We start from the raw sequence: 25,422 nt of genomic DNA on the forward strand, positions 1-25,422 counted from the left end.
GAGGATTTTTGTGTGGCAGCCTGCGTCTGTGTTAGGTCCTTTATGAAGAGCAAAACAGGCCATCCTAGGTTTCGCAAGGAGGGGGAGGTTGGGGAGATCAGGTTACACCTCCCCAGACCAGTCAGTGGCTGTGCAGTGGGGCTGGGGAGGCTGGCCAGAGCGGTCACTCCACTAGATCTCAGAGCAGTGAGGGCTGGGCTGGCTGTCATCGTGAATTCTGCCCACCAGAGGGCAGGCGAGTGAGGCTCTTCCTCTTCCTTCCCCAGCCCCACCCGTAGGAGGGTAGGCCAGCCCAGCATACAGCCCTGCGGTGGACAGGCCAGACACTGGCAGGTGGTCAGCTTATCATCACAACTGCCACACAGAGGGCCTATGGTGGCTGCCAAATTTACCACTTCACCTAGGTACAAAAGACCCATTTCACATTTGTCCCAGGAGACAAAAGCTTGTAATTTGGGGTTTGCAATCACACCTGTGGAAATCTAGGCAAGTACCCACTTAAAATGTCAAGACCTGAATTTAAAATAGCAACTGTACAGATTTTGTTTAAAGAAAAGGGAAGAAAAAAAAAGAAAGAAAAGTATGTGAGATGAGAGCCGTGGCAGTACACGACCATGTTCCGGCGAGGGAGTGAGACCTGCTTGACTAACAGGTCACAACAAGGAGCGTTCCATTTACCAGGTTTGATCAGACAACTGCTGCTAGAGATTATTAAGCAGCATAACAGATCTTTGCTTCCACATTAATCTCAAGTTCCAGATATATTCTCTTACCAAGCAAGAGGAATAATTAGAAGCTTTGTTGCCCTGAGTAGTGTGGGAGGCGGGGCGTAACTTAACACTGCTTTACTGAATAAAGTTCACCCCACTCCTGAGTTTGAGATCAATCTTGAGCTCTAATAAAGGCCATGAGTATGAAAAAGCACCAGAACCTTGTTTCCATTCTTCTTCTTTGGGGACCCTTCACTGGCCTCACTGCGGGCCAGGTCCCCCTCCATGGTGCTTGTCACTGCTAATACCAATTGGAAGATTCTGCTTGTCTTCAAGGTCCTGCTCTCCAGTGGCTGTTTCTCAGCCCTAGCCTGGCCTCTACGTGTGGCAGCTCTGCAGAATTCCATCCTTAGCGAGTTCCTCTTACCCATGCTACGTCCCCTAACTCATCCGATGGCTCCAGCAGTGCCCTACACACAACTCTTTCATCTCCACCACCGACCGAGTCTATCCAGTGTTACTGGACAGACCGGAATTTCCAAGGACACTTCAGCTGTAAGTTCTAAGGGTCCCGCAAACCCCAATGCCCCAAACCAACTTCATCTCCTTTCAAGGGGCTTCTGATATCCCCTGATCTGTTACTTGTCCCGACAGCCATCAAGGGCACAAACTAGACACCGTGGAGTCACCCTCACATCCCTTCCCAGCTATGAGAGGGGACGGCATCGTGTCGAACTAACTTCTTCAACAAGCTCTCAAATCCAGCCCTTGGTTCAGGCAGTCATTTCTCACCTGGGACCCTGCAACACCCTCAGACTAAACTCTTCCTCCAACTCCTTTTCCCTCCAGACTCTCCTCCCGTCCACAGCATTTCCCAGGGAAAAATCTCTTTTGGGTTTCCCGCTACAGACACACAAAGTCCTTCCTGAGCAGACATCTATCCTCTTCCTCCAACTCGCTCTCCTCACTCTCGCTGCCCAAACATGCTGCGATCTTCCTGAGAACGCTGGGCCCTGGCACAGCTTCATGCTTTCGCACGTGTGTGTTTCTCAGTCTGCATGTACATCTGTCTCTGACTCTTGAACTTATTCCTTTATTCTCCATGTGTCTGTGGGGTATTTCCCATGCATCAGGCACTGTGCTAGAGTCAGTGGGGACAAAAGGACAACGAAAATGTACTCTTTGTGAATAAGAATGAAGAGACAGATATAAACACTACAAATTACATTACACTGAAGTTAGAACTCAAAGAAATATGTATAAAGTGAGATCGGTCCCCGAGGAAGGTATTTCCTAGTCTGCTTTGCAGGTCATGGAGGACATAAATTTAAGTTTAGTCTTGGCATAAGATTCACTAGGTAGAGGAAGAAAGAAAAGCATTCAGATCAGGCAAAGGAAGCATCCCGTGTGATGGCAAGAGAACTCTGGATGGCTCGTTGAGGTAACCAAGGAGTTTGGGGTAGCCGAGTAGAGCACGCGTGGGTGGCAGGGTTCTTCTTCTTCTTGGTATTGTTTTCTACAGGGAAGGAGTTTTCCTGGTATAATTTTCCAGCTTCTCTCTACCCTTCACTCCTTCCCTGCGGAATAGCTAACTCTTATCTTCCTGGTGAATCCGAGAGAAGGAAGATGGGCATTTCCCTCCAGGTGCCAGGCCACCAGCACAACGTAGGGAGGCCTGGTTCCTGGGGCTGGAGGTCTATTCCGGGGTTCACTATCTGGAAGCCCCTCATTGTCAAGCATCTAAAGCTGATATTGAAAGATGCAGATTCTCAGTAATAAAGATGCTATTCTGATCTCTAGATCCTCCTCTCATCCTGCCTTTCTCTTAATTACTCTGAACTTGGATGGGGAAAAATATTCTATCATTGGGCTCTCTGAAGCCACCAATAATAGGGAATGATTCTGAGCAGGGAAGAGATTCAGATCTGGATTCTGAAAGATCGCTTCGGCAACAGTGTAGAAAATGGATCTGAAGGGCAGGATGGAGGGAGAACAGGTGTCTGGACAGCTGCAAAGGCAGTGAGAATGGAGAGGAGGGTGGAGCTGGGCCACACGGTTGAATGACTGAAATCTGGTGACCTGCTGATTTGAAGAATGACAAAGGACAGGAAGCAGCCTCCCAGGTTTTTAGCTGGGCACTTGAGGGATGGGAGAGCCACTCATTGTGCTCCTTCCAAGTCCTGTTCACTCATTTACCTCCAGGGGCCCTTGCCAACTCCCCATGCCGCCTGGTGCTCTCTCCAGGGCTCTTTCAGCTCTATGTACACGTCCTTCTGAATACTAATCACCCATTAACATTGCTCTTTTGCATGTATAATTCTATTGCCTGGATGTAGAGACTCCTAGAGGGACCGCCCTTGGTGGAGGGGAGCAGGAGCTCTCCAGCCAGATTGTCTGGGTTTGACCCCTGCCTCTGCCACTTAGTCTCTGTGTAAGCTGGGGCACCTTAATGAACCTCTCTGTGACTTTACTTATTCATTAATAAAAGAAGGTTAATAAAGTACCTCCCCACAAAGTGTAAAGATCAAATGTATCATTCATGAGCAGGGTTTGGAACAGTGTCTGGCATATAAGCGTTAATAAATTTTGTCATCACCATCATGTATCTGTAGGGGTCCAGCATCAGATGCAGCTTTGATAAGCACTCAGGAAGTGTGAAGGAATGACGGACGTACAAGGGACCGTGCTAAGTGAAAGCGAGATCGACGGGAAGACCAGATGTGGTTCATGTCCTCAATAATAACATAATCACACAAAGGCAAATCAAGTCATAAACGTAAGGAAGTGTATGCTAAGTGTCACATAAGTAAACCAGAGAGAAAGTCTCAAACTTAAAGAGACTGGTGAGGTCCCTGCAGGCAGGTTGCCCAGAGAGGGCTTCTTGGACACGGCCTTGAGAAGACCGTTCTGGCCACCGATGCCCCAGTGAAAGCTGTGCGCTGGTGGCTGGGAGCCTGCTACAGGCTGTTGTGAGAAGGGCACCTACCCATGTCCCAGCAGTCCCACCTGCCTCCACCTGTCTGTGTTCCCTCTGGCACCAGGTGAGGGCAGTAGGTCATGCTACAGTTCACACACCCGAAGGGCACATGCCAGAGAGCAATGTGAGAAGCGCTTGGTTAAAATCTCCAGGCACATCTGACACAGTCCCTTAACCAATCCTCATATCTAGTCTCACCAGGACAGAAAAAATACATTTGAACATTAACCCTGGAGTTTAAGTACAAAGGAAATCCTTATTACCTTTTATTGTTCAATATAAAAGAAGACAGAACAAGCTCAAGGTGCCCTGGCACAGCTAGTTTTGCTAATAAGTAACCCTAAAAATAGGCACCATGAAAGGCAAAAAAACAAACGAAAAAACACTTTAAAAATACAAAGGTTAGTCTTGCAAAAAAAACAAAAAAACAAAAAAACAAAAAAAACTGAATCTGATTAAGCTTCTAGATCCAGCTACCAATTTATAGAAAATACAGAGGACAAAGAAATCTGTTAAATTACTGCACAGGATGAAATCAGTAAAATCCAGACTGTGGGGAAATATACAGGACGAAAGCTGATTTCTTCAACAAATAAAGTATGAGAGAGAGAGAGAGAGCTAGACATAGAAGGAAAGTATAGACTGAGACTTAAAAAGCATGACAAGAATTGCAAAATGTGGGCACTGACTCAAATAAACTGTTAAAATGTAAGAAAATGTCAGTAATTTGAACACTGATTAGATATTTGACTGCATTAAGGAATTGCTGTTAATTTTTTTTCACATGTGATAATGGTATGGTGGCTGCATGAAACAAAAACAAAACATTCTTATCTTCTTTTAGAGATAAATCCTGAAATATTACAGGTGGTCTGCTTCAAAATAATTTGGGGTAGAGATAGTGAGTAGGAAATAAGGAAACAAAACTGGCTGTGAGCTGTAATTGTTGAAACTGGATAATGGGTACATGAGGGGTCATCTACTTTATCTCCTTTCAAATATGTTTGAAATTTTCTGTAATTATAAAGAAAGCCCAAATTAATTTTCTGAATCAAGTAAGGAAAAGATCCTAAGCTTGAATGTAAAATAAGACTTTTCTCCAAAATAATAAAACAAACTAAGAAAGGCAGTCAACAAATGTGTAAGCTGGGGAAGATCTTACTCCCTGCGAAAGGCGAAGGAAAAGTCCCAGGACAACAGGGCTGGAGGCCACAGGCTCTGCCCTTCACAGAGGAAGCTTACCCTACACAGGCTTCGCCTAGAAAGGCAGCTGGCAGGGCAGAAACTGCACGGTCTGATCACTTTCAAAAAACATCTCACATGGCCTATCAACTACAGCCTGTCATATTGTACATAAATGCTTATACAGTAAAGTGTGTTACAGGGCACTGTAATTATCCTTGTTGCTTCACGGCAGGCCTGAAATTCTTCACATGCAGATGAATTCCCTTAAGTGAAATAAGTGCATGAACGGTGCAACTGCTGAGGGCATCTGACCAGAACCTGTCAAGGTGACCCATTTTGTATGGCATGTGATCCTATGTGTTTATTTTTGAATTTTGGACTGGTGACCAATCTCAGGTTATTACAAACAGAATGTCCTGTCTATGAATTTCTAAGGAAACTTGGTACATGAGAGTTTTTTTTTTTTTTTTTAACAGACAGCATGGAGAATTTAGTTAACTCTTTGAGTGAAAAAGTAAGGACTTACCACGCAAAGAAGCCAAAGCACAACATAGAGTATTTGGGTCTTAGAGAAGAGATCTTGTCCAAATTTTATGCAAACAATAGCTTCCAGGAAACCAATGACCCTAGGTAAACAGAGAACAGGAAGTCAAATACTAATTTGTTTTATCAGAGCATATGCATTACCAGAAATACGCATTATTCCATCAAAAAGTTCAACTGGTCATAATGTTTCTGCCCCAAACACCGGTAGCAGGCCCCAAACAAAATGACATTGTTCTAGCATACTGCATTTTCTTCAAAATTAAACACAGTTGACCCTTGAACGACATGAGTTTGAACTGCATGGGTCCACCTATTTGCGAATTTTTTTCAATCAATACTGAAAATCCTTATGATTTTCTTAGTAACATTTTCTTTTCTCTAACTTTAGTTTATTTACAGTGTGTAATACATATAAGATGCAAAATATGTCAATCAACTGTTTGTGTTATCAATAAGGGTTCCAGTCAACAGTAGGCTATTAGAATTTAAGTTTTTAGGGAATCGAAGTTTTGTGTGGAGTTTTGACTGTGTGGGGGGTTGTTGCCTTTAACCCCCGTGCTGTTCGAGAGTCAAGTCTGTGTGTATGTGTGTGTGTGTGTGTATTTTTAGATGCAATAAAGTTTATTTTACTATTACTTCTTTTTTTTTTTAAAGACTGGGTATTTTTTTAAAGGAGTTTTAGGTTCACAGCAAAATTGAGAGGAAGTTACAGATTTACCTCATACTCTGCATCGCCTCTCACACTATCAACATCCTTACAAGAGTGGTATATTTGTTACAATCAATGAACCTACACTGACACATCATTATCACCCAAAGTCCACAGCTGACATCAGGGTTCACACTCTTATATTATACATTCAATTGTCTATTGGACAAATGAGAATGACATGTATCCACCATTATTGAATTATACAGAGTAGTTTCACTGCCCTAAAAAATCCTGTCCCCTTGCCTATTCGTCCCTCTGCCCCTTCCAAGAAATAAAACTATTTTTTAACTTCTTTCTTCCTCCAAGACTAGAATCTCAGCTCATACACCTTAATAGCTGGAGGCACCTGGTATCGCTAACTCAGTGCCTATTACCACCAGGGTGGACAGTCACCACTTGCTGGAACCTTCTCAGGGACCGGGAACCCACTCCCTTTGTGGGCGACTTATTCTGCCGCTCAGTCTCTTTAGTTGTTGGGATGCTTTTCCTTCTCTCAGGCTGGCCTCTGTCTCCTTCTACCCATGGGTACTAAGTCTGCCATCTATAGTCGGACAGGGTGAGTTTGAGCCTGTGTCTTTCAATAACTTGAAGGCAAAAATCACATTCCTTCTCAGCCGCCTAAAAATTTCCAAATTCAACATCTGCCATGTTTGCTGACAATATAAACCCTTTATCCTCTCTCGATCTGTAAGCAACTTTGCTAAATACAAAAATGTTAAAAAACGAAAAATTTCATGATATATCCTCTAATTAAAGATCAAAGAAAAAAAAGCCACTCTTATGTTCATTATAAAAATCTGACTTTTATTAAGACTCAGAGCACAAGATAAAAACGATGAGGTAAGAGTGACACAGCTAGTCACGCAATCCCAAAGACTGCTTAAGAATGCATAGGAAAAAAAGCATACAAACAGATTTCATGCAAGGCCACTTTTGTGTCCCTTGCTTGAGATGAAATACGAACAATCAGAGATTAGTACGGTTGCACTAAAAGTACAAGAAGGGGCCCAGAAGGCTCTGTGCCCCACTACCTGCTGGTAGACACAGAGGTCACTGCCATCATCGAATGTGTGGATGGCTCCAAACAACTGGACACCTGAAAAGAACCATTTTAGAGAGTTTGGGACTCTTTTCCCCTAGCCCCAGCCAAAGAAGGTTTAGGAATTATTGGCCTGAATCTGCAAAAAGCCCTGCAACAAAGCATGGCACGTGTGAGAAAGTATCATTTTAGCTGAGGTGAACAGGAGGCTTATAAGTGTAGGTCTGAGTTTCACTTGATCCTGGTCTAGACTGTGAGCTGACACTAGATGGCAGCTAAACTTTCGTTACTTCCAGGCTGCACAGTGAGGGGAAGGGTGCCTGTGAGTGAACATAAAAAGAGTATTTAACCTTTGGCCAGGACTTCTTGAAATACAACAGAAAGTGCTAAGCCCTGGAACTAAGTGTGCCTGTCTGCTCTTAAGCCAGACAGAACACCTGGAGTTTACTATGAGATTTCTGGATATTTAACTAGATTGAGTCACCTTTCAAAAGCATGGTGATCAGCAGGCTAGAGCTGTGTTCCTGACTTCTGTGATCTGAGACCATGGCAAGAAACATTTTATTGTGACCCAGTACACGTACGTACATACGTGCGCGTGTGCGTGCACACACACATACACACCTGAAACAAGTTTCATAAAATAATTTGTCCCCTTGTTAGGTTAGACAGACATGAGCAACAGGGGAACAAAGGAATGGCGGCCCAGGCCCGAGACAGTCCAAAGAACACCCCATTTGTAGTTAAAGAATCATTCCTGCACCTGAGAGACAAAGGACTTTAATCCAGCCGCTGATGCTTACACAGAAGGTACTACCTTAACCTGCCCGCAACCTCAGACTCATTATACCATCATTATAATATCGTGTCTCTTTCTGGAAGTTCATGAATCTAATATAACAGACTGAGTTCTGGGTAAGCACATGTGTAAGAAGCGTAGTGTTATATAACAGCCAAATGTCAATCAAAATGACCTCCAGGGCCCTCAGCCACTGATGCTTGCACAGAAGGTACTACCTTAACCTGCCCGCAACCTCAGACTCATTATACCATCATTATAATATCGTGTCTCTTTCTGGAAGTTCATGAATCTAATATAACAGACTGAGTTCTGGGTAAGCACATGTGTAAGAAGCGTAGTGTTATATAACAGCCAAATGTCAATCAAAATGACCTCCAGGGCCAATCACCTAGGAACACCTTTGTAACCACCCATGATGCCCTAATGCAGACCTTCCCTCTTCCGTGCTGTTACAACTCTTTGCTGAAAACCGGTTCCTCCCTTGGAGTGTGCTCTGTCTTTTATCTTTTACCTTTTCACTTACCAAATTCCACAGGGCTGCAGCCTTCCTTAGCATGGCTCATCTCCTTCTAAAACATACTTTTAATAAATCTTACTTTTTCTAAATCTCGCTGATCTGTAATTCTTTGCTGTGTCAGTGGGGAAGAACCAAGGACCCACCCTCCACTCACGCCACTGGGGTGACGCCGGATTTCATATCGCCCCGGTAGTAACACCCGTACTCTGACATTTTTCTATTCTATTTCATTTTAAGGAAATGCTGGTCAAGATCCACCCTGTTGACTTCATAATGAACTGAAGTTTCTTCTGAAGACCAGAGCTTTTTAGTCAGCAGCTTTAGGATATGCTTTGCCCCTATGTGCTGAGGAATCTTAGTTAAGCCCTTGTCCATGAATGTGGCCTCTCAGTGAGGTGATGGGGGTTAGGGTCAGTGTGTGTCTTTTGGGGAGAGGGAGTGGAAGGAGGGAGAAGGGAGAGAGTTGTGTCACAGTAGCAAGGGTCCTGAGGGCCACTCAAGGGCTTGGCTTTTCGTCTGAGGGAGCCAGGAGCCCCTGGAGCAGAGAGTTGAACGTGATTCAGCGAATCACATTTTAATAAGATAGTCTGGCAGCTGAACTGAGAACTGGTGGTGAGGAGGCAAGAACAGAAGCAGCGAGGCCTCGAATGCAGGGGGAGGACCAGGGGAGTAGCTGTGGCGATGCGAGGGGTGATGGAAACTGGGAGGCAGTAAAACTCAACAATCACATGGGCTCTTTAACCACCAGCCATTGCCCCCAGAGGGAGTCCTAATAAACAATGTCCTGGAATGTTAACATTACTTTTATATAAGACTTAAATGGCTGCTAGCTTAGGGCTGAGGCCAAGGCTTGGGTAGGATGGGAGCCTCTATTAAGTCTGTCAGCGAAGACAGCACAAGCTCTTCCCCAGGGCTCCCTGAACTCAGTGCAAATGTAAATCTGATCTTTAACAAACTGAAGAGGTGGCCAAATTGTGTTGGATGGAATTCATTCAGAGCTCCAACTCCCTTTGATGCCTGTGGCCATCCTTATCTTGAATTAGCATGGGCAGGAGGCAAACTCTCTGGGCTGCCTGAGGTGCTTCTGCCTGGGGTCGAGGCTGGTCTGCTGAAGCACACTCTCAGCTCCCCATCTTTGGAGCCTGCACTTTAAGAGACAGGGCAGAAATAAAGATGTTAATGTAGAGCCCAGAGTAAGGTGCTCCTCAGTGAGTGCAACAAGAATGTAAGCAGGGCTATTACAGAAATTGGGGCATAAAAGCTCTAGGCTCAGTGCAAGTAAGCTGGATGTACAAGCACAGAGTTTTCGGCATGCCAACAAAACTTGCTGTTGGATTCTGAGGATGCCCCAGCCTGCCTACATCCCATAAAGACTGTTCCATAGCTGCACAAGATGCTCTACTGGTAAGGTAGGAAAGAGGTAAGAGAATTAAAATGTTAATCAAGCCACAATCAGAGACTGCAGTGTGCTGATCAGCCCTGCAGCCAGGCCAGGAGGACACCTTCAGAACAAAGGACGATTTCTGCTGGATTAATAACAACCCATTCTCCACACCTGTGCAGCGGAAAGGAGCCAGGGGTCTTTACCTAAGGCTAAAACCATGGGGAACCTATGGATTAAAGGCTAGGAACTGCCAGCAGGCTTTTCACTCTACATATTCTTACCTTTTCACCTACATACTCTTCTCCTTCTTCACTGTATGTCCATTTCAAAGGAAATGGGTTAGACAATAACTTACAGGAACTAAAGAATGATGTAGAAACTGAATTCCCTGAACAATGGGCCAGTCTCTACTCACTGTCTTTCCAAGTCTTTCTTGGTCCCTCTCACTCTCTGCCTCTGAGAGGAGACCAAACTGTTTGTGGGGTGTTACCGCTTCTCTAATAAACTTTCCTGTTGACTCTAACTTTGGCATGTGTTGAATTCTTCCTACACTCTCTGCCAAAAGACCTTCTTCACTCAGTCCAGGGCTTGGTCTCCCCCCACCACCTCAGGGAAATGTGCCACTGTCCTGCATCACTGGGATGGCTCCAGGCCCAGGGCAGCCACCCTTCAGCCAGCCAGGAGACGACCCGCCCACAATGGCATGAGTGGTGTATAACAGACGCAACTGCTACACCACTACACAGGTAGCCAGGAAGCGCTCTGGACTGAGTAACCTTCTAATTAGGGTGAGCAGAAATGCCTTTTTGGGAGGAAGTGATAACTGAGCTGCACTTATCAGATAGAAACAACTTCCACTGTGCTCCTGGAGCTTACAGACTTCCTAGGGAGGGGGGGGTGGGCGGGGAGGGTGGGAAGAGGTTAAAAGGGTCCTGGGTGGGACACCTAGTACAGTCCTGCTCACTTGTTTTGACGTATATTAGGGTTTGGGGCAAGATGTCATTTGAGGAAATGGATTCTGCTGCTAAAAAAATAACGACTGCCACCAGGGGTTTGGGGCTGTAGGAGAGGTTTCTGAGCAAGGCAGCAGGGAGAGGCGGAGTGAAGAGGGAGCAGTCCTGAGCACAGGAGGGGAAGGTGCTGGGAAAGGGAAACTGGTTATAAAGCCACCGTAACAGTGTGGGGCCCAGGGTCTGAAACAGACAGGAGCGGCCCCGAGGGAAGGCGAGGACAGGTGGGAGAGGCTGTGAAATGAAGGTCAAGGTCAACAGGAAGCCGGTGGGGACCTGGTAGTGACAGGAAGGGTCAAGAGTCGGATGACACCACTGACAGTTGTCTGTTTCCCTCAGCACATTCCCTCCTACGGGAAGGACCCTGTGCTACAGGCCGTGTCTATCCTTAAAAAAAAAAGGAAAAAGAGGGCAAGAGAGCCTGGAAGAATGGCACAATTTAAGACATGTGGGAGGGATAGGGGGATGGAATAGGAAGCCGCCAGAGGAAACTGAGAAGAAACAGAAAAGTAGGAGGAAAACCAGGGCAGCTGCTGCCCAAAGAAGAGAACAGCTGTGAGACGGCAGACTCTGGGGAGGCAGGAGAGGCGAGGACGGAGAGGGGCCTTGCTGGTGGGGAGCTGACTGGGAGAGAACAAGTCAGCAGCAGAGGCCCACACACTTTGAGACGGGGACACCGGTACGGCTGTGGTAGTGCGGCCAGGAAACTCAGAGGGGGAGGGCAGTTCTGATAGCGAGGTGGTCCCCAGGCACAGTCCATGCTCACCCATCCCTCAAAGACCAACCCAGGAACTTCGGGAAGAGAAAGTGACTGCTCACTCGTGTTAAAGCCGGAGCTGGATCGCCTTCCTCCCAGGGCCAAGTAATCAAATAGCTTTCCTTATAAGCCAGGCTCATTTAGGCACAGATACTCAATTAAAACAAGGGTGGAGTGGAGAGAAAGACAAAGATGAAGATGATAAAAGCACACACGGGGGGAATCTGTTCACATCCGCCTGGCCCCCATACTCCCACAGAGCTGAGGTAACAGAACGTGACTTTCTAAACAGAGAAGAAGCCAACTTTTTCACACTGCTGCCCTCTCCCTGGTGGGCCCCATTCCCTAGCTGGACAGAGACCTATCTGTGCTGGACACAGCATGCTGAAGCATAAAAGATTTAAAAGCTCAGATCTCTGGCACAACTATAGGAGACCCCACTGTAAGTCTGTATTTAGTTACATCAGTTAGTAATTAAATACAAACTTTTTGAGGTTGTGACATTTACAGAAAAGTGCCCTCTTCAGGAAGAAAAGATGTGGAACTGTGGGAAAGAAGCCTCCGGAGGTCCTGTTTGACCTTTCCCCTCCCCTCTCTAAAGTCTTCAAAAGCGAATTTCGTATGTCACTTCTTGGGACACTCCTACTCTGTTCCCTCACATCTCCACACCTGGCTAAAGCCTGAAATTAATCCAAAGTTGGTGAAAAGAAAGCTGTAAATCAGCTACTAGTTATTCAAGAAAGTCAGAAATTTAAATGTTTGCTGTTTTGATAGATTGAAAAAGACAAAATGAGGGCAACAGGGAGGCAGGGGAGAGACGGGGCAGAAGAGGGAGGTGGCGGCCCCTGCAGGGCAAACACTCAAGAGACGAGACCAGAGACTCTGGCCTCCTGCGTCATCTTCACTGCGTGATAAACGTGCAGAGGCAGCTCTGGTTCACGAACCCTGAAGACCCACTGTGTGTGGTTTACGGAGAGGGATCTATTACTTTTCAGCATGGCCCACTAGTTCTCAAGATTGATTAATTTTGATATCACTTTACTGGAAGATCTCAATTCTCAATAAAACACACTAAAGTAGCCAAATGATCTCACCTTTGAATTTTATTTTATCACTTTTCAACAAGATATAACTTTCTGTAGCAGCATTTTCTGCCACTGTGACCCAGTTTATCTTTGCCATTTCTCCTTCCACGGGGTTATTTTTTTTGGCTGCCTGATTAGAAAGAAACTTTGCTGTAATACTACCTCTGATCCGCATCTCCTTTTCCTCAACAGGTAGTAAAGAGATAGTTCTGTAAAAAGTATATCCACTCCACAGTAGAATAAAACCTTGCCAAGGACTTTTAAATATAAAGAGAAAAATGTGAGTGGAAAGAACAGAGCTCAGATGCAGGAAAATCACTGCCTCCTTGGACGAGACAATAAGACAAGAAGAAAGACTCCATCTTCCTCTCTTCTAGGTAGGACTCCACGATCATGCTTTCTTCACACGGCCTTTGCACAGTATGTTAGAAACCTGGTAGACGTGTAAATTCTTTCTCCTGCCAGATTGCTAAACAGCAGAAATCTAATCCATCTTATCATCCTTTAAACTGAAATCACTTTAGGTAGGAAAATCAGCTTAAGTGACAGAATTTCTGAGAAACGAATGACAATGGCCCTTTGTCTTTAGGCAAAGGGGGACTTGTCTAAATCCAACTTGAATAAAACCCTCAAAACCTGGAATGGGCGCTGGACGGGCACGCGCACACACATTTGAAAGGAATGACACTGCAATGCTAACAGCAATTATCTCTAAATGACTGACTTCTTTGGGTGAGCTTTAGTTTCTTCTTTTCTGAATTGTTTATCAGTGTACATGTATTACTCTTTCATTGGAAAAGTTATTTTGTTTAAAGATCTGTCGAAAGTAGCAATTTTTTCCCTACTATGAATTTTCATCAAATTTCTAAATACTGTCACACTCAATTCGGAACCTAGATTGTGTCTTGAATTTAAGCTACCCAACCAAGGCCCTGAATTTTGTGTACAGATCTGCTGAACGTCTCTGGAACTTTGGTTGCTTAATGGCATGGTAAAATGTTGATGGTGTTTTAAGCAGAAGAACCACTTACCTGACATACTGAAGATGGTCTCATATTTCATATGGGGGGGGTGTAAATTAGATAACCCATGGTCTCTTTCATCACTTAAATAATAGTAAATTCAGATATAGCATTTGTATCCGCAAAAAGACAATAAATTGTGACTAACACAATTTAACAAATAAATTGTGTTAATTCTCTTTGGGACAATAAAATTATACCTTGGTATATTGCAAGCAGCTGTTTTGCAGGATTTTTTGATGTGAAAGTGACATGAAATGTGGATAAGTCCATCATAAGATGATGTCCCAAACTCATCATCAAATTCAGAATTTGAATAATCCATTTTCTAATTTATTTCATAAAAATCTTTTGATTTCCTATTTCTTAAAAATATTAGTTTCTAAACCTTCTTTCTACAATTTGCCAATTAACTATTCTAAACTTAAATCAGAAAAAGTAATGTTAAAAATGGAAGACATACAAAAACATCAGCAAGACTTCATAGGACAATTGTACTGAAAGGCACTTAATACAGGGTCAAGAAATAACCAAAGAAACTTAAGAGGTGTAAGTGTTTCTTAAACTTCCATAGTTAACGGAGTACTCACCCGAACACCCAGCACTGGGTTCCCACGCGTTTGCACTGCGTGTCGGTGAGGTAAGCATAGTACTGCCTGAAAGGACAAAGGCGGAACTCACTGAGCAGCTGGGAGACCGACAAGTCAACATGGAATTAAACTGCTGTCACCGAGTTGAGTATAAGAAATGTCCTGTCTTGCTCCACGTACTCGAGCTGCCTGGTCTAGGTCTAGTCCTGGGCCAGAAAGCCAGGGCCTGCTGTAACATTCCTGTGAGGGGTTAGGCATTTGGCCTGAGCTGGAGAGAGCGGAGCATGGTTTAAACAGCCAGATTATCAACATAGGTACTCTTAATTCAGGAACAGACCCCCAAAGCCTTGAGTCAAAGCAACCTCAGGTGGGTGCTTCAGTCTCCCTCTGTGGACGTGAATCCCAAGGGTCATTGGCACTGTCATTAACTGTCTCCTCTGGCTCTCTATAGTAAAAAGGTTGCTAATTGTAATCAGGCAAGAAATACACACATTTTTGGCTCTCAGAAACTGGAATGGGACCGACCCTGTCTGCATCTCACTGTCACTGAATATCAATGACTTTGGATGTTACTGATAAGATTAGAAAAAAGAGGCAATGATGTGTAGTTGAAAAGCTTAGAGCAGCACCCATCTGACAAAAATATAATACAAGCAATTTAAAATTTTCCAGTTGCCATGTTAAAAAAGTAAAAAGGAACAGATGAATCATTTTCATAATATATGTTATTTAACCCAATATATTGAAAACATTATAAAGAAGTATTTTATATTGTTATTGTACTAAGTCTTTTAAATCCGATGTAATTTTACATTATAGCACATTTCAGCATGGACTGGCCACATTTCCCGCACTCACGGCCACATGTGGTGAGTGGCTGCCATATAGGACAGTGCAGGCTTAGTCTCACGATCGCCCCGAAACTCAACCCTTCAAAAGCAGCATCTGAACCAGGGGTGCATCATCTTTTGGGGGTTAAAGACTCCACTGAGGATTTGATGCAAACTATGGTAAAGGCATATAAAACATGCAGACAAAACTTTGCATTAAATTTCAGGATATTCACGGATATCTAAAGCTCATCCATGAACTATCACCTCCTCACCCCAAAGACCCCAGTGAAGAATTCTGGCTATAAAGAATTGAAGTGTTCCTCTAATTTCATTTTCATTGGCTAATTTGCTTTTATCAGTTCAGCTACTTTACCCTCGAATGTATCCATCCCCTTATATTATCAGATTAAAAGAATGTTTGCTGAAACTTTTTCTCAAAGCAGATTCGTGTAAAAGTCTAACCAAAAGGGAAGGAAATGGAGACGTGTTGTGTATGATTTATCCTGAAGCCTATAATCTTTCTCTTCATTTAGGAGCTGCCGTTTGCTTACTGGAATGGCTGTGATAAACCCATTAGAGCACTTCCATCTTTCCAATTAGCTTATTAAAGCATCTTCTTACATAGGAACTGCCTCAAGTAGTGTTAAAAACACAGAAAAGTGACTAATTTTTAAATTAAAAAAAAAATTGTGAAAATCCATAGCATTTGGCAAATATTTCGAGGAGCTCTCAAAAAGTCAAAACACTGGATTCTGAGTCTCAGTTTTGTTTTAAAATGTTTAAAAATACTGAAATTTCATGATAAATCAATGTGATTTGCTATTCTGTTTTATGAGATTTCTTTTCCCACTGACTTTCTTGATTGCTCCTAATTTTATAAAGAAACTGCTGCTAATCTTTCCTGAAAATAATTGTGTCTCAAATATAATTAAATTTTAACTAAAGGAGAGAGGCTCCAACCCACCAAGAAAAAACAGCATTTATGGGATAATGACTTCAATAAACCACTGGTCTGTAAAAGAGTCAAAGGGCTGCCGGCTTACTGACCATTACTTTCCTGTTTGGTTCAAAATAAAAAGAAATGGAATTTTGGTCCTAACTCCACAAGACTCGGCTGTGTCTTCTTTGGTTTGTTCAATCCAGTATTTGGGGGTAGATATATAGAGAGTATATATATAGATAGCTACCTCTCTATATGTATCCTCAGATATGCAGGCTAGGAATGAGGGGTATGTTTGACCCAGGAAAACACCTACTCTCCTTGGCAAGTGAGGCCTCTACTTGTGTAGTTTGCAAGCACATTAAAAATGATAAGTTACCCTACAGTTTCTGAAAAGCTAACTCTTTTAACTGCTTAGTTTGTATTTATACCAACTGTGCAGAGATCTTTGGGTGCTTCTACTGGTCAATGCCAGTATTCCGTATTTAGTTTAAAACCCCAAATGCCATTTCTAAACTGAAAAAAATGAAACGAATAAAAATGTTTTGCTTTTAAGTTCGCTGGGATCAGTCTATGTGAGGGACTGACTCCAAACAATGCCTTATCTCAAGGACCCTACGCGAATCCAGGGGAACAATGGTGTGAACATCCAAGCTTACTACCTCGGTTGTCCTGGAGGACTACAGGAAGGACATTTTAAAAAGGAAATTAACTGGCTCTTAAAAAGCTAATAGTCTCATTCTGTAAATAACATCATTTATGACTTCAGATTCACTAAGAAAACATTTTTATTTTGTAATAATCTCGTTTAAAAAAACCTCCACATCACTGGCTACTCATTTGTTTTTTTTTAGTAGGAAGTTAGAGGAAAAAAAACAACAGCGGTGAAGACTATTAAAGGGGTTTGAAAATAATGGTGTGGTATTTATTACTCACTCCATGTTACTGAGGTCTAAGAGCAAAACATTCTCTTTATATTATGGATGTATAATTCTTTAATATGATACTTTCATGAAAAATATGTTAGTTTATGTGACTTCCCTTATGCTAAACAGGAGAATACAAAGCAGGTTAACGTGCTCAAATGACAGTCGGACTTATATAGAATTACCTCACTGTGGGAGCCGTGATGCCACCAATAAAGAGAATTCTACACCAACTTAATGGATGACTGGCTTGGAACACAAAGATATGTTTCAAGAAGAAGGTATTCAACTCAGTCAGCTGAAAAAGAAAGAGACATTAGTTAACCTGATACTTCATGCTAAGTCCCCTTAAATCGACATTCTACAACTAAAAAAAATTGGTATGTTTTCAGAAAATACATGGGGTCTTCAAGGGCTGCTGTTTAAACTTGGTAACAGCCAGGACAATATGGGTGCCAACCAACCAGGGGTCCTGGAAAAGGTGCCGTTGTGGCTCGTGGGGGCACCTGAGGTTTGTCATGTTTCCTGGTTCACATGATTTTCATCTGCTGGGGTAGTTGGGAGAAACATCCTTTGAAAACAGCAGAAATCATGAAAACAGGGATGGGCCCTGGAATACCTATGCAGCCTACAGAAATTAGGCTGTGTCTAAAAGTCCCACTGTAAGAAAGTCAATCTTTAATAACCAGAGAAAGCTTGAGACACGTCGCTGAGAGACGACTATGGACTCGTTTAGCACGTGCCTGGGACTGAGCAAAGCCTCGACCAAAGGCAGGTCTTAAAAGTGGGTGTGAAGGGCTGGTCCACGTCTCACCCAGGTGCAGTTCATCACATTTGAGTCCCTAGCAGCACAAAACAGACTTTGGCAGGGACATGCTCGATGCCCAGGGCCTGGATCCGACATTTCCCCTCCAGATTAAGCAAGGGGCAGAGACTAGGAAAGGTCACTGCTCTGGGAACATATCATATGGACCAGCCTGTTCGTTTCAGTGACATAAAACAACATGTCTTTTCCCAAAGCGCTGACTTCAAGGATAAAGAATAAAAAATGGTCCACTAATTAGCACCACATATGGAAAGCTGATCACAGTACCACACTCATACCCAGGAAAGGGGTGCTCTGGGGAATGCTGCTTCTATGAGCACACTGCTCTCTCTCCTGAACAAACCCAAATTCTTCCTCAGTTCCTGTAATAGAAGAAAACCTACACCTTCCCTGACACTGCCCTGATAAGGTACAACTTCATCCCAACCCATTTACACTCCTATCTTTATACATATTGACTTCCCCAAACTATAGTGACTACTCACATATGCTTCTGTAGTCATAAACTACATTTATTGAGATGGGCATTATTATTCTCCATGTGTAGACAGGGACTGTCTGTCTTAAAAGTGACACATGCTGATTTTTCCCCTTATGTTGGAAGTATCTTGTGTAAATATGTTCAAAATATAATTTCTGATGATTCTGAAAGACCTTTCTGGTAAAAGCTGTTTCCCTCAGCTAGTCTTCCAAAGCTGTGAAACAATTAACCTGGGGATTAGAGGATCAATAAAAAAGGCTGACTCTAGAAAACAGAGATGTTTGTCAATCCTTTTCCAAGACCTTTGGCTATCTGAATGACCTTAATCAAGTCATGGTCTGCTTGCAACAAGAGCTTCTCTCCACTGCTGACACCACTCTGTGGGATCCGTATCCCCCAGAGTGCCAATTCCCACAGGTAGCAAAGGGCTTCTTTATTTAGCTCTTTACAAGAAAACTCAAATGGTAACAGCTGAGGCACAATTTTAAAAATCAAATGTTAAATATGGAATATAAGTAAAAGCCTTGCATTTGTTCCTTTGGTTCTGAAAATGATCATTCTAAAAAGCAATCCAGCGCCTATTTCACTGGGTAATAGATGCTGACCATGGGCTTCTGAACAAATCCAAATTTTAATCTGTTTCTTATTTGTAATTCAAAGATCCATGTTTTAAAAGGCCTTCATGACAAAGCAAGACCTTAGGTGTAATAACATCGCTTTGTTAAATTATTTCATATGTCAGCTGCAGAATATTATACCTTCTATAGCATTTAGCTGGTAAGCGATGTCAACTAGCACTACCTCTAAATTCCTGAATGATTTTTAATTTTTTTTCCTAATTCTTGGTATCTGAAAAAAATACCTGCCAGATGATCATGAAAAGGTAAATTCCAGCCACTCTCTGAAATGAAGATTTGGGGTCAAACCATCGAACGTAGGTCCAGCTAGCAGGCGTGAACTGCAGCACGGCCCTTTTGATCTTCCCGGTAGTGGTGTGGATGTCCCTGTGAGAAAGGAACAGCTCCAGTGAAAATCCAGTGAGAGAAGGAAGGGGAAGGAAAAAAACGAAGACGGGTAAAAACAAAACAAAACAAAACCTGTGCATTGACTATGCTAACCAATGCTAGGAACAAAAAGATTCCTTTCTATTTGAACCATCTCTCCAACAATGGTCACTGTATTCACAGGCGGAGCACTGAGAGTAGCCCACTCAATGGGGAATTTCAGGGATGACAGGCACAGCACAGAGGTCAGGTCGCTGAAGAGACAGGAGAGGCCTTAATTTGTGAACTGGCGACAAAAGAGGCTGAGAGGCATTAGAGACAACCATCTGGAACCAGGCCAGGAAGGAGGAGGGTGCCAGCAAGGATCAGATTCCCACCCACTGTTCACCTCCTGGGTCAGAGCATTTTAATAAAATAGAGAACACACTCTTGAGGTCTCCCACATCATTTCTTCACTCTGTTTATTCCTCAGAAAAGTGAACAGCTTGGATTATTGAACAGTGATTTTTAACCTTTCTTAGTTTTAATCCTAGAAATGACTCAATTAAAAACCTCATACTCTCATGAAACACAAACAGCACATGTATTACAAATGAGACCATTTAGGCTCAGAGAGAGCAACTTGTAGTTGCAAGCTCACTGTGCAAGCCTCGCAGCTGCGTGTGCACATTCTAGCCCTGTCACGAAACTCAAGGTAAACAGCATTTAATAACCAGTAAAGATTCTTTAATTCAACAAAGACTTATATCAAGAACCTGTATGTTCTCAGACACTATGCTAAGTGCTGAAGGCGCAAGTGCGAACAAGTCAGGCTTTGTATTCTTTCAGGGGAAAATGGCAGGGAATGGGAGGGAACCAGGTTTGTTCCTGCATTCACTCGCCTACCCATCAAGTACAACATGAGAAAATCCAACAGCAAGCATATTTGAAACAAAACAACAACAAAAAATAGAGATACCCCCAAATAAACAAGAACTATGAAGGACCTGTATTCTAAAAAATGGCAAAGCTTCGTGGAAAGAGGTAGAGAAAGATGAGAATAGAGAAATACAGATTGAGAATTGGAATACTTAAGAGGTTGATTCGACCTAAGTTAATCTATAGTCGTTTGTACATTTAATGCAACTTAAAAAAAAACACCAATGTAATTTTCTGTTTATTAATTTGGTTTGTGTTTGGGTAACTTGACAAAATAATTCTCAAGTTGAATGTGAAGCATAAATATATGAAAGTATAGGGAAGCATCATGGCTGTGTTTAAGGAGCCAGATAGTCTCTCACACAAATTCGGACTTAATTGCTTGCTAGCTGTGTGTCCCAGGGCAAATTATTAAACCTAAGTCTCAGTATCATCATCCCTAAAATGAAGAGAATAAAAGTATCCACCCCTAGGACGGATCACATGGCTCAAACAAGATACTGTGCATAGAGCTTGCTTAGAGCAATATCCAACACAGCCACAGTTTTTGTTGCATTATATACTGCCTTAAATATATTGAAAAACATGCTTTCAAGTAATTGGCCAAGGAAAGAATTATTAATAAAAGGGATGGAGAAAACTGGTTAATCAATTGTAAAAATATTGTGAAATCTCCCCCTCACATCATATATCAAAATAAATTTTAGATTAAATAAGTTACTTTTAATAAAAAGACTAAACTATTAAACTAGAATAAAATACAGTTAACATTTACCTAAACAAAAGACTTAAAAATTTTAAAGTTTATATAACAAACCTACCAGAAACAAAATTAGAAGGGAATGACAAAATAGAATATAAAGTCACATTTATGACAAAATGTAAATATGCTTAATCTATAAAAAGCACTAATAAAAGAAAGAATTCAATAGAAAGTCTAGAAATTCAAGTTCACATAATTTTATGTGTAATAAAATTGACAAAGGTTTAAAAATAAAATTCAAAGATATAATGAAATGAACACATACACACATTGGTGTATACAGATGAGAATATAAATTGGTATATTCTACTTCTAAGAATTTGTTAAAAAAAATTAGATACACACAAAGATAGATGTTCAAGGATGTTCACTCTAGCCTTTAGTGAAAACTAAAGTGAAAACTTTGAAACAACTAAATGATCATAAAAGGAAATTGATTAAATATGTTATAGTTTATCCATATGTTGGGATACAAAGAAACCCTTTAAAATCATGTTTTAGAAAAATATTTAAGCAGTGGAAAATACTCATATTTTTAATATAAATAAAGGAAGTTTTAAACACAATAAAAACTACTACTACTTTCATTATCACTACCGCTGTTTTTTTCTTCCTTCATCAGTGGCATGGTTCCTGTCAGTCAAATTGAGAAGCAAGTTCAGAGAGGCAGCTAAAAGAATGATGAGGTGTGCACTGCCCTCCACGGAGGCAAAGGAGGAACATGCAACTTAAACTAGAGTCAGAGACAACTACTTGAGGAGGTAACAAGTAAGCTGAGTCATGAAGGAAGAGGACCAGCCAGCCTGGCACATGGGAACACAGGTCAAACCCAGGTAAAGAGGAGTATGTACACAGGCTCAGGTCCTTGGGTACCCCAGAGGGCATGGAGAAAGGGACCTTACCTGCTGAGACTGCGGATGTATACTTGGTCCTAAAGACCAGAAGAAGCCATCAGAGTAATGACATGATGAATTGAACATTCTTAAAAAGATCAGTCAAGCAATAGTGTGAGAAGGTTTTGAGGAGTTAACCTGGGGATAGAGGACTAATTAATCTAGTGATGGGAGTCTGAATGTAGGATAAAAAGGAAGGAGAACATCTTAAATGATTTAGCATTTTCTGCATGAATGCCTGAAATTAGGTTTATAATCATTTCTGAGTTTCAATTACTAATGTATAATTTACTCCTTATCATCAAAGACGGTACTGAAGTTGCATGCTACTAAAGCAGTTAAATATACAGCATGAAAACCTGTGACTGATGTCCAGAAAGAACACAACTCACTTGAAGCTCGCCCAGTGGTACGTCCTCATCTCTAAAAACCGGCAAACGACCATGCCCAACCAGATGCCACCACCGTTGCACAACAGGATGTCCAGAATGACCTGATCCCACCAGCACTCGGCAAAATTGGGCAGAAGATGCATGAAGAAAAGCTGAGAAACACAACAGATGATTGTTTAAAAAAAAAAAAAAAGGATACAACATGGAAAGATAAATTTCCTTTTAATAACACATTGTTTTAGGAGAAGTTGTTGGCATACCAGTTTTTCCTAAGTATGAGGGAAAAAAAGCAGGGTCTGCAATCTGGTTCTTGTTTTTTTATATTGTGGATGGTTTGCAAATAGTACTAATCCAAACAGCTCTTCTTCTGACATAGGGCTTCAAAAAAATGATGGCCTCTCTTTAAATACTACTACTAATGACTTTCATTGGCTAATGACAATAAGACAAGGACCTTGTATGAGGTCACACTGCAGCCAGGTTATGAAGATGCCTGGAAGTCACAGAGGGGCGCAAGAACATGGGGTGCATCCGGAATCCAATCCTGGCTCACCTAATCAAGAAGCTTCTGAGCTCTGGTTCCCTCACGCGTATGTGGGGAACATATTCTACCTGTTCTGATTTATGGTAATTTAGGATGATATATACAGTGTTGGGCACTGTTATGGACTGAACTGTGTCACCTCAAAATTTATATGTTTAAGTCCTCATCTTCAGTACCTCATAATATGACCTTATTTGGAAAGAGAATCATTGCACATATAATTGGATAAGAGGTCAAACTGGAGTAGGGTGGGCCCCGAATCCAATATGACTGGTGGCATTAAAAAGAACATGTGAACACATACAAGGAGAACACCACATGAAGATAAAGGCAGAGACTGGGGTGATGCATCTACAAGCCAAGAAATGCCAAAGACTGCCAGAGAACCTTGAGAAGCTGAAAAGAGAAGCCTGGAACAGACTCCCTCATAGCTGTCAGAAGGAATCAACCCTGCTGATACCCTGAATTTGGATTTCTAACCTCTAGGGCTGTGAGAGGCACATTAATAGAAGCCCTATCAAACTGGCAGGCTTCTAAATTAGGGTCAGGATAATGACTGGCATCGAGAAATATACTGTGCCCATGGCCAAATTTTGTTCCTTGGGAATGAACAGTAACTGATCAATAAATGAATTAGTTCCTGAAATTTCATTTTGCTAATAGTTTGTCAAGAATGTATCTTTCATTCATTAAATGAGATAATACTTTCAATTACTGAGATACTTATTAGAGCTATATCTGGAATCCATTTTTCAGCTATAAAATATCATGGACACATGATATTAATTATAATTATCACAACAATCCTATTTATCTCAAACTGGAAACTAGTTAGTAGGTAAACTACTGATTTACTTCTAAGCAGATCTCATTACCCTTTATTTGTCTCACTTGGGATTTCAACTTCATTCTTTAGCTTTATTTCATTTGTTTCTCTTTAAGATTTGTGAGATTGAAGCAGGCTTCAAGTTAACAAGGAGTTATTTTTTTTTTCTCACAAAGCTGTAAAATATTCCTAGGGGGTGGTTTAAATATTTTTATATCATAGGGGCTGGAGAATGGACTGCTTGATTGTTAACTGGCAGACTACCTTCTTCCTACATAAAAACCATCCGCACTGTAGGGTGTAGATCAGCGGTCCCCAACCTTTTTGGCACCAGAGACTGGTGCCCCTAAGAGAATCTAATGCCTGACGATCTGAGGTGAAGCTGAGATGGTGATGCTAGTGCTGGGGAGTGGCTGCAAATACAGATGAAGCTTTGCTCGCTGGCCCACTGCTCATCTCCTGCTGTGCAGCCCAGTTCCTAACGGGCCATGGACCAGTACCAGTCCACAGTCCAGGGCTTGCGGACCCCTGGTCTTCTTACCTCAGTTAGCTCCCAGGTAATACTGATGGTCCAGCAGAGGCCATAACTACGGATCAATAAGGCCTTCATGGCCCAGCCCCAGAAATGTCCAAATGCAAATATATCAAAATGGCTGATAATCCTCTCCCAGGTGATAACATGGCAGTTCACAGCATACTCCTGTTTAAAATAAAAAAGGAAATAATTAGCAATACTATAAAAATCAACTTCCTTCCAGGATTCTGATAATAGGAACTGACATGACTTCGACAACTGCCCAATAAAAAAAGTTTTAATAACTGAAGATTCTTGAGGAAAAATGGACAAGCACTAGAGTTTATAAATTAGAATTGCTTTGCTCTGAATTGCAAAAGCTGGGTTAAAATGAGAAGCAAAATAATTTTACAAAGGCTTAACACATCTTAAAGAAGTGGTACCACATAGCCTATGTCGCCTGACCATAGGGCAACTTTGTTAAGGCCAGTAACAAAAACGTAACTAAAATAGCATTAAATAAAGAATATACAGAATTCCAATGGGTTTGAAAATATAGAAACACATCTCCAAATATAACGGATTAAGGAAGAAATCATAATAGAAATTTAAAATATATTTAGTATTAAATGATAATGAAAATATCATATATCAAAAATGATGGGATGTAGTTCAGCAGAACTTAGAGGGAAACGTAAAGCCTTAAACGCTTATGTTAGAAAAAGAAGAAAAGCTGAATCGTCTAACTTCGGAAATTGGAAAAAAACAGATTAACTCCCATTCCAAAATATACTACATATTACATAAATATTAAAAGAATTTTGGTTCCTTTTCTAATATATTTTTGTTTTTAATATATCCATAAGTAATTTTAAGTTGACATTACTTAACGGAGGTGAGGGCGCATCCTGCCCGCCTCCCAAGTGGTCTGAGAACTGACCTCTGTGACCCCATCCTCTCCATCGCTGCCCAACCTTAACCTAATACCGAGTCCTATTCATTGCACCTCCCCAAGTATTTCTTTCCTCCATTTCACCAACACGATTATTCCTTGCTTAGATGTCCACATTAGCTTTTTTAAATTATGAAATGTTTCAGGTATTTAAAAACTATAGATGACACTCTAATAAGCATCTGAGTACCCACCTCCAGCTTAAAACTATAGAGATTTTTAACTGGTCTCTCTGTATTCACTTTTGCTTTCTGTAATCTATTCTCTACAAACA

The 25,422-nt window shown here is 41.9% G+C and overlaps 1 protein-coding gene across 2 annotated transcripts in view; it reads right to left on the reverse strand.

Annotated features, from left to right (window-relative positions):
• PTDSS1 (phosphatidylserine synthase 1) overlaps positions 1–25,422 on the reverse strand; it is a 59,532-nt gene that overhangs the window by 5,753 nt on the left and 28,357 nt on the right. For both annotated transcript variants that reach the window (XM_006916666.3, XM_006916667.3), the window contains exons 5-10: positions 24,224–24,382; positions 22,313–22,464; positions 19,205–19,346; positions 17,221–17,333; positions 14,337–14,402; positions 5,399–5,498 (exon numbers count right to left, since the gene is read on the reverse strand). In XM_006916666.3, the coding sequence (XP_006916728.1) occupies positions 5,399–5,498; positions 14,337–14,402; positions 17,221–17,333; positions 19,205–19,346; positions 22,313–22,464; positions 24,224–24,382 (732 nt within the window). The remainder of the gene's footprint in view (positions 1–5,398; positions 5,499–14,336; positions 14,403–17,220; positions 17,334–19,204; positions 19,347–22,312; positions 22,465–24,223; positions 24,383–25,422) is intronic.

The sequence above is a fragment of the Pteropus alecto genome, unplaced genomic scaffold (genome assembly GCF_000325575.1).
Source record: "Pteropus alecto unplaced genomic scaffold, ASM32557v1 scaffold164, whole genome shotgun sequence".
Lineage (NCBI taxonomy): Eukaryota > Metazoa > Chordata > Mammalia > Chiroptera > Pteropodidae > Pteropus > Pteropus alecto.